At 34.9% G+C, this 10683-nt stretch overlaps 1 protein-coding gene across 3 annotated transcripts; it reads right to left on the reverse strand.

Moving 5' to 3' along the window:
- Positions 1-1077: 1077 nt before the first annotated feature.
- hhla2b.2 (HERV-H LTR-associating 2b, tandem duplicate 2) lies at positions 1078-10597 on the reverse strand. 3 transcript variants are annotated; one of them, XR_015525049.1, is made up of 8 exons: positions 10526-10597; positions 8549-8657; positions 6237-6542; positions 4068-4337; positions 3701-3973; positions 3524-3621; positions 2405-2655; positions 1078-1352 (listed from the first exon to the last, which is right to left on the reverse strand). XR_015525049.1 is itself a non-coding variant. In XM_087309734.1 (7 exons), exons 2-7 carry the CDS (start codon positions 8613-8615, stop codon positions 2551-2553), a joined length of 1119 nt encoding a protein of 372 aa, XP_087165860.1. In that variant the 5' UTR covers positions 8616-8657; positions 10526-10597; the 3' UTR covers positions 2051-2550. The 3 variants fall into 3 exon arrangements, 1 of the variants encoding a protein (XP_087165860.1); XR_015525050.1 differs by lacking the exon at positions 8549-8657; XM_087309734.1 differs by lacking the exon at positions 1078-1352 and having other exon boundaries at positions 2051-2655.
- Positions 10598-10683: the final 86 nt, after the last annotated feature.

The raw sequence follows: 10683 nt of genomic DNA on the forward strand, positions 1-10683 counted from the left end.
TTCAGGTTGATTAGGCCATTCTAGTTAAAGGTATGACTTTATTGTTTAAAGGAAAGGTTTAGGGCTGGAATGCTATTAAAGAAGCTTGTAAATCATTATTTTTTTTGTGGAAACAAATTAATATGCACATAACAGATCAAAAAGGGTATACTAGTGTATAAGCACAAACAAAGTTATATTTTTTCTGAGTTGTTTCAAGCTTGTTGTTTTTCACTTAGCATTTGTTTCTGTGTTTTTGGCAGAACCTGATTAGTTACATTCACGGTTGTTTTTGACAGGGTTGTTCATCCAGTCAGATCTGGCTGGACCAGATAATCAGTTAAGATTGTAACTACACTATCTATGCAGTAGATCCCATGCACTCCTGGAGCGTTCAATTCTTTGTAATCAATAATTTTTAATTTGTATTTTATCTTTTTTTTTCCAATTTTCAAATTTTGGGATTCATTTCAATGGTTAATATAAAAAAACTTCTCAAATAGTTGAAATCATATAACTTTATTTTACATAAGAGTGCTTTCATTTGTAAATTTAATGTGTCTTGCTACCATTTATTTGTAGATGATTAAAATAAATCATTACTCTGCTTTCTGATTCCAATTGTTATTTCTTACCATACTATTTTAATGCATCTTAATTATAAGTGCAGAGTCCCAAACACAGAGCAAATTTTAAGACCTTCCATGTTTTGGCAATAAGTTTCATTTTTATAACCGGATTCCATTCCACATTGCAGAAAACAGTTTCATTGGCAATTTAGGGGATTTTCTGACGTCTACGTGTGACTATTTTTTAAAGAAACATCTGTTAATCTTACTTAAACTGTTTTAGAACTTCTCACAGTTTGTCACAGCAGCTTGATTTTAGTGGCAGCACTTGTGATAAATCAGTAACTATATACAGCAGACTAAAAGGTAATCCTTTTCTCCGAAATTAGTTATAATTCAGTTACAAAATAGTTTGCTAGACCGTAACTTTACAGATAAACTATACATACATTCAGATAAACTATACTGTACATGCATATAGACTTCCATACAGTCCAACAAACACATCAAAATCATTCCGTCAAACAAATTTCTGATGGAACTTACACATTTCAATTTAATAGACAATCACATTTAATGGCATATTCTATATTTAAAATCACTTGTAACAATAATTAAAAACATAATAGCTCACAACATTCTTATCTTTTGTTCTTATGTTGTTGTTGTTCTATAAATGGAGGTGTGTCTCAGTTTCAGGTTAAAGGTATGATTGACTGATTATCTCTGACTCACAGTTTTAGTCTTTAGACCAAACCCTCTTATGGAATGAAGAACACTTTTTCATTTATTTACATCACTACAGTTGAAGTCAGAATTATTAGCCCCCTTCAAATTGTTTTCTTCATCTTTTTTAAATATTTTCCAAATGATGTTTAACAGAGCAAGGACATTTTCACAGTATGTCTAATAACAGTTTTTCTTCTGGAGAAAGTCTTATTTGTTTAATTTCGGCTAGAATAAAAGCAGTTCTAAATTTTTTATAACCCATTTTAGGGACAAAATGATTAGCCCCTTTAAGCTATATTTTTTTCTCAAAAATCTACAGAACAAACCATCGTTACACAATAACTTGCCTATACACTATCCTGCCCAGTTAACCAAGTTTAACCTAGTTAAGTCTTTAAATGTCACTTTAAGCTGTATAGAAGTGTCTTGAAAAATATCTAGTCAAATATTATTTACTGTCATCATGGCAAAGATAAAATAAATCAGTTATTAGAGATGAGCTGTTAAAACTATTATGTTTAGAAATGTGTTGAAACAATCTTCCCTCCATTAAACATAAATCGGGGAAAAAATAAACAATCTGTCTAATCAGGGGGGAAAATAATTCTGACTTCAACTGTAGTGTTCTAGCGCAGTGTTTCTCAACCATGTACCTGGAACACCACCAGATCTGCACATTTTCCATGTCTCCTTAAACAAATACACCTGATTCAGATCATCAGCTCATTAACAGACTGAAAGACCTGTAACGGTAGTGACCGACAAAAGAGACATCCAAAATATATATTTATTTATATTTATTTACATTTGTATTTATATATATATATATATATATATATATATATATATATATATATATATATATATATATATATATATATATATATATGGAAATGCGGGTAAACTTATGGCCTTTTTACCCATATTCTTCAAAATCTCTATTTTTCACGCACGCATAAATGTTTGATAAAACTTGAGATGAGATGTCTCAGTGACACCTTTTAGTGGTTGTTTTTTTCGGTCTGCTGTGGAATTCACAGAAACTGGTTTCATGTTGGATAGGACATTGAGTCGATGGAATGATGACTGGAATCTGATCTATCCTCTTCTGTCAGAGGTTGAAGCATGTTGAAAATTAGAAGGGTAGAAGACGGAAGTCCTTCAGTATACAAAAAAAAACATTGTCTAAAATCTTCAAGCTTGAAGGTCTTAATGCTGGTAGTTTGTTCAGGGCCTTTTCCTGTTGAATGTTGAATGAGAGGCAAAGTTTGTTTTATATCACAGAGTTCTCCAGTTTGGATGTTCCATTGGTTTTTCCTTGCTTTTCCTTCATCTCTTCAGAGCTATGATCTGATGTCTTTTGTTTTTTACAAAATATCTGTGAAAGGGTGGGGGCTGAGTTTTAGGTTAACATGTTGGGGCTACGTAATTAGTTTTCTCAAGTTATAAGTAAAAAAAAAAAAAAACGATTCAGTTGAATCACATGAAAAGAGTTGTACTGGTAATAGTGCCAAGATTTTACATGGTGCTTTCATTATTTTATAAGCAGGGCTTGACATTAACACCCCCCAACCCGGCAAATGAGGGTAGATTTCAGCTGTGGCAGGTTAGATAGCCACCTCCACTAGCCACTTTGGATGGTAGAAAAATATTTTTAAATTGCCAGTGCTGGCTTATCACTAAAGATTAGAACTTTAGTTTAAGATCGTTTGTCAATATGTGTGCAAATGCAATCAGCATTAACAGTAAATTATCATCCTTTACAATAACATTGCTTTAATAGGAGATTAACTTTCTATTTATGTATAGGTAACTATCTGGGACTTTTAGCCTGGACAAACTACTGCACAGGTAAATCCTTAGTGTTGGAACCTGAAAATTCATTTGAAATAAAAACTAATTGCAATGTGACACTATGAAAGCACAACCCATTTGCTCATGCAAGGTCATACATAACACACACAAAAAGTGAAATGAATGAGGAGGCATGTGGACATAACACAAAATCTAAATCAAGTAATTTTAGCATGCCAAATTTAAATGTTATGCTTATACTATATAGTTTCCCAACAACAAAGTTGTGGCTAGTTAAAGTGTCAAGTGGCTAATAATGCTGGAAAACTACTAGCCATAGGGGCTGGTGATCAAAAAAGTTAATGTCAAGCCCTTTTTATGAGTAAAATGATGAGATGAGATGAAATGAGATGAATGATGAAAAAAGAGTGGAACAAAAGAAATGAACTTACCTTCTGCAGTTTTTTTCTGTATATTACGACTAAAACAATGGCAGAAATAATAATAAAACTGACGATAACACCGATAATTATGTGGGCAATTTCCATACCTGAATGGAAAGAAATTGTTAAATTTATTCTAAGCAGAACAAAATTGGAAGCTTTCCATATGGTATAACTATACTGTACCTCCTTGCAGAAGTGTAGCTGTTACAATGTGTCTGTACTGGCCTGTAGTGCAGTCCAATGTGTATTTCCCTGATTGTTCTTCATTAAGATGGGAGAGTTTAATGGTTCCAGTTTCTGGATGAAATGTGATTTTGGGTTTCCATTGGTCTGCGATTTCATTTATAGATGCTTTGGTGTCATATTTAAAGACGGTAGTGGAGAAATTCAAGATAAGAGTATAGTCCAAGCCCTTAGTGACCGGACATTCGTAATCGAACTCAGTCACAGGGAGTTCTGAATAATATAAACATCAAAGAAAATAGTTTTAAAGGATTTCTGACAACACCACACACAATATGCTGTAAGCCGTCCACTCCAAAACATTTACCTTGTTGTTCCAGAATAGCTGTATAACGTATCGTTCCTGTGTCTTTATTGATTAATGAGCAGTTATATTTGTATGTTTCATTGATGGCGCGCACTTTAATTATACTGGTCACTGTTGACAGGTTTTCTTCTGTTTTGCTGAAATTGTTTAATGGATCCTTTGCCAGGGGGTTTGATGAAGACCACAGGACATCTGGTTCTGGATAAACTCCACTGGTGGTGCAGGTGACCGTTTCATGTACTAATGTGATAATCAATGACCTAACTGGAGCTAAACAAAATGGGTTATTTTGTGATGGTTAATAAATGAAGTACGCAGATCATTTTAGAATGGTTGTAGGTTATATTGATGCTTTAATTTTCAATTACTAGCTTTGGATTTTTGCCAAATAGTGCTGCTATTTTTTTTCCCCAATTTTGTCCTTAGAATTGCAGTCTTTTGTCCTGCAATTATTTCTTGCATTTTTGAGAAAAAAAGAGATTTTTAATCTCAGAACAGTGAAGTGTCTGAATTTTGAGATGTGCAAAAGTCACAATTACCTTTTTATTATAGTGTCTTGAGAAAGCCAACATACTGTTATACTACATAAACCTATTATTCCGTCTTCTTCTTCTGAGACTAATTTCTATAAGCATCTCATTCTAGACCGTTCATACTACAACCACCAAACCAACACCAAATCTCCAAACTGGTCTGACTCGAGTTGCTATGTCTTTTCCAGCTGATCCAAGTTACGGTTTTCCAAAAACTGACCCGGAAAATTCAGAAAAAGTCCCATTGACCTAACGTTGGACCAAACTTTGAGACCTTATAACTTTGGTCCAGACTGTCATACAGACTTAAGGTTACGCTCATTTAACTCAGACTACCAATCTGCCAATCACTGATGACCTTTCAACTAAGTAGCCACACCCTAGCAACCACTTAAGGCACCTTGGTAACTTTCCCATGGAATTGTAAAAAAAACTGCCATTGACTTTACATTAGACATACAAACAACAAACCAGTTCATACTAACAATTTAGCAATCCATACTAGAAACATGCTAGCGACATACCAATCCATAGTAACAAACTTAATCATAGCAACATTCTAATTTATACTAAATTCATGCTAACAACATGCTAGTTTATACTAGAAATATGCTAGCAATATGCTAATTCATACTAGAACCATGGTAATTCTTGTTAGCAACTGCCTAGCAACCACTCAGAACATCTAAGCAACTTCCTACCAACACCTTAGCAACCACTCAGACCACCTTTGCAACACCTTAGTAACCACCTAGAACATCCTAGCAACCTCTCAGAACACCTAAGCAACCACCTAGAACACCCTAGCAACAACTTGGCAACTGCCTAGCAACCACTCAAAAGACCCTAACAACCACCTAGCAACACCTTAGCAACCGTCTAGCAACCACTCAACACTTTAGCAACTGCCTAGCAACCAATTAGAACACCTTAGCAACTGCCTAGCAATTCATTAGCATCCACTCAGAACACCCTAGCAACTACCTAGAACATTCTAGCAAGGCCTTAGCAACCAATTAGAACACGATAGCAACCGCCTAGCAACACATTTGTAACCACTCAAAACACCTTAGCAACCACCTAGAAGCATTTTAGCAACCGCCTAGCAATGCCAAGCAACCACTCAGAACACCCTTGCAACTGCCTAGCAACATCTTAGCAACCACCTAACTATGCCTTAGCAACAGCTTAGCAACCACTCAGAACACCCTAGCAACACCTTTGCAATGACATAGCAACCACTCAGAACATCTTAGCAACTGCCTAGCGTCACCTTAGCACCCTAGCAGCGCTTTAACAACCACTCAGAACACCATAGAAACCACCTAGCAACACCTTAGCAACCACTCAGAACACCCTAGAGACCGCCTAGCAAGGAACACGCCAATCCATGCTAGAAACTTGCTAATGTACATGTATTTTTCTGTCTGACAACTGTTTCAAACTTTGTAAAAACTACTTCTGTTATTTAAACTAAAAACTACTTCAAACATTCAGACTAAGCTTTCTCAAGACACCATACAGTTTGTCTACGAAAGTTTGTCTGTTGCATCACTTATAGTAACATTTCATCCTACAAAAAAAGAGACACAAAACTTTCTTAAGAGTCTTTGATTTTATAAATGCTCGCTCTCACCTTCTACAGACACAGACACAAACTGCTCATGATTACTTTTATCATTGGCGGTGTAGCACTTGTATCTGCCTTCATCTTGAATCTTGATGTTTTTCAGCATGAGAGATACATTCCCTGTGTTTATTTCAGATGCTGGGAGCAGAGATGTTCTTCCTTTGTATTCTTCAGACTGATGCGCCAACTGGTCTGCATCGCGGTAGAATGAATGGACTGGTGCTTTATCCTTATACCAGTGAATGATACTATGGTAGTCAGATTTGCAAGGTAACATACATTTCTCAGAGTAGACACAAGTGACGCGGTTGTCTGTAAAAACATCAAAATACAGTGTCAAAAACAACAGACAAACATATTGATATCAATTAGGCATACACCCACTGGCCACTTTATTAAGTACAGCTGTCCAACTGCTTGTTAACACAACTTTCTAATCAGCCAATCACATGACAGTAAGTCAATGCATTTAGGCATGTAGACATGGTCTAGACCAGTGATTCTCAAACTTTTCTTATCAAGTACCACCCCAGAAAAGAATTGTCTCTCCAAGTACCAACATAATGAGCAGTATTGAAATATAGTAGCGTAGTAGGCCCGATGAAGCAGCTACAGCTCTACTAATTCCTATTATTAAAAATATTTATTATTGTCAGCCACTTTAAGCATTATAAATAGTTTAAACATTAACACTGTACTGTGCTTATATGTAAAAATCTATTAAAATATGCTTTTAAAAATAAAAGGTTACTGTTCTTAAAAAGTAAAAACAAAAACGAAAAAACTTCTGTACTTCAATGTAAAGTTTTTGCATATAGTAGCCAATTCATCAACACCTGGAAATGTTGCCTGGATCTTTAGAAATATAGGTTATATGTAGGCCCACACGGAATCTGCGCACGCAGAAATCCGCAGATTTTCCACAGAATTCCGCAGATTTCTGCAGATTTTTAGCCCATGATTAATTCTGTTTATTTACTTGAGTAAATGTGTAAATCTGAATATATTCATTTTTGATTCAGTAATTTATTTCTTTTTATTTAATATATTAAGGTTTTGGTTATGATACTCCGCTGTATACTCCCAAAATAATTCAGCAGAAATCCGCAGATTTTTACCAAACTTCTCTGCAGAAATAGCAAAAAACGTCCGCAGATTCCATCTGGCCCTAGTTATATGTCATCATATTTATAAATAAATTATTTTTAAACTATATGTAGCATGTACATATGACATTTGACATATGACATATTTAATTCATGAAAGCCCGTGTACCACTAGTGGTACAAGTACCACAGTTTGAGAACCACTAGTCTAGACGATCTGCTGCAACAAACTGAGCATCACAATGGGGAGTAAAGGGGGGATTTAAGTGACTTTGAATGTGGCATGGTTGTTGATGCCAGACTGGCTGGTCTGAGTATTTCAGAAACTGCTGATCTACTAGGATTTTCATGCACAACCATCTCTAGGGTTCACAGATAATGGTCCAAAAAGAGAAAATGTTCAGTGAGTGGCAGTTCTGTGGGTGTAAATGCCTTGTTGATGCCAAAGGTCCAATGAGTCTCAATTTCTGCTGAAACATTTGGATGGTAGGGTCAGAATTTGAGAATTTGACAAAGAATTTGAGAATTTGACAACATGAAAGCATGAATCCATCCTGCCTTTTATCAGCGGGTCAGGCTGCTGGCGGTGGTGCAATGGTGTGGGGGCTAATTTCTTGGCACACTTTGAGCCCATTAGTTCCAATTGAGCGTTGTGTCAACTCCACACCATCTCTTTATGACCACAGTGTACCTATCTTCTGATGGCTACTTATAGCAGAATAACACGCCATGTGATAAAGTGCAAATCATCTCAGACTGGCTTCTTGAACATGACAACCTTTCGTGGCATAGATTCAACAAGGAACTGGAAATATTCCTCTGAGATTTTGGTCCATGTTGACATGATAGTATCACAGTTGCTGCAGAATTGTCAGCTGCACATCCATGATCCAAATCTCCTGTTCCACCACATTCCAAAGGTGCTCTATTGGATTGAACTCTGTTGACTGTGGAGGCCGTTTCAGTACAGTGAACTCATTATGTTCAAGAAACCAGTCTGATTGATCAGCCCCTAACAGCGCTCAAACCTCAAGCTTGTACTTTTGTCTGCATTACTGAGTTGTTTCCACATTATGACAAAATCATTCCTACACACATAATCATTGCATAGAATTGCTTGACATTGCAGCCCTACATTATCAATTTGAAAAATTTTCAAACAAACATCTATGCAAATTAAAAGTGGCATTGGGGTATGTAACAAACACTGACCTGGGGTTGCTGAGGTGGATAGTGTGTAAATCAACAATGCCACACTAACAAACTCAGCTTTCCACATGATAGGATGATGATCTGATTCTAAACACAGATGAACTGTTTGCTGTAACCAAATAAAACAAACATGGATTATATATATATATATATATATAAAATTGAATCTTTCAGACTAATTGTAAGTACACCTACATCCTTTAAATTCAATTTTGATGTGAGTCCAGTTTTGTATTACCTTATCTTGTAAAGATTTCCATGAACAATGTATTGCAAACATAATGGCTAATACGCTCAGAGAGTTTATAAAAAACAAGCTTCATGTTTTTTTTTTTTTTTTTTTTTTTTTTACTTGTCTGAGTTGGCAGATGCATGATGTCACCTTTAAGATGGAAACCAGTAATGATTTTAATAAGGCACTTTTAGAAGAATTACTTAAATGTTCTAATTTGAACAAAGGCCTAATCCTGACTTAGTCTAACCCATGTGAAACAAGGCTATTATGTGTATTATCCATGTCGTTCTGGGGCTCCAATGTGATGCACATTGGAGACAGAATTGAGCGTGTTTATGTATGGAATGAAATGTTTATTTACAGTATCAGAAATTGCATGATAAACGAATCTAATACATGATAGAAATATGAGTGGAATCTCATTCTATTTCTGCAATCATTATCACGTGACATGCCAGTATCAATTGTCACTTTTCTTCCATTTATAAATTCCCTCTGTGGCTTTATAGGATACTAAGTTCTTTTTAACATGTTACTGTATGTACTGTAGTAAGGAAGTATGATTTTTGGGTTAAGCGATTGATTGTACTCCATGTTAGCTAATTTGTTTATTATCACTTAAAGTACAGATTACCGGGAAACCCTCAATCACTGAAGTAAGTTGGTATTGGTAACAACGGAACTTGTGTCCATGGTTAGTTTAAGATTTTGGGAAGCACAATTTAGTGAACACGTATACTGGAATAAAGAAAACAAAAAAAAAACACTCTGAAATTTAACAGAACTAAATCAATTACGAATACATTTTAAACGTTATAATGATCTGTATTGAAAGAGGGTGTTTTTTTTTACACCCATTTTAATAAATACAGTTCTGTTGAGCTGCAAGTTTTTTGACAACAAATAAAACGTTTTGCAGTAAATAAATTATTGTTTGTTTATTTGGTTACATTTTAAATGATTGATCCAGTTGTTGAAGTTGTTGAACTGATTTAATTAACAAAACACCACTTTTAAAATGTAATTTTTAGCTTAAATCTTTACAAAAGAAAGAAATGCTGCCAATTGAATTTAGGGGAAATTATTTTTAGATTTCATGGAGCAAAAATACTGTAGCTTCCTCAGTGGAGTTTAATTGTGAACAAACATTTTGAAGATGTTATGTGACAATAAATTATATTTTTCCCATATTGTCCAGCCTCACACGGCAAGGGTGAAAGGGCCTCGATGACTTTGGACTGGGCATGTGACTCTATCAAATCTGGAATTATTTACTTTTGTATACCAAAGGTCAAAGCTTTCCTGATATATTTACCTCAGCTGAATGTAGTATAAATGATTACAAATACACACAAAACATTGCTAAATATACCAAAGAAACGTTGCAAATTGACATACAATAGTCATTTTGACAGACAAAAAGAGTATTCTTTTTAAACATGTACTCCATTGAGGTTTAATTTTTAAAATGAAACAATATGTTTTGACTGTACTAACTCATACTGTTCAAAATGAAGGATCAAAACATTTTTACTTTTTTTTTCGTAAATTTTTTACCTACAAATGCCTTTTGAGTATTCAACATAATAAAAGTAACCATTAGATGGGTCTCTGTAATAATACAAAACAGTGACTCAGTTCAAGCCATGATATTAATGTAATACAAAATAATATGATTTTCGTTCACATTACCAATACATTAAGGTGCTAATGTCACTGTATTTGACTGTATTTTTTCTTACCTGCTGAAGTTACTGGCAAAGTCCACAGGAAAAACAAAAGCTTCATACTCTCATAGTTCAAAACCTGCTTGTGAGGGAAGTTACTCACTTGTAGGAAAGAACAGGCTACACCTGCTTTTACACAATCACCCCTCCCACTACAAAACAAAACAAACAAA

The sequence above is a fragment of the Danio rerio genome, chromosome 24 (genome assembly GCF_052040795.2).
Source record: "Danio rerio strain M-AB ecotype USA chromosome 24, GRCz13ab, whole genome shotgun sequence".
Lineage (NCBI taxonomy): Eukaryota > Metazoa > Chordata > Actinopteri > Cypriniformes > Danionidae > Danio > Danio rerio.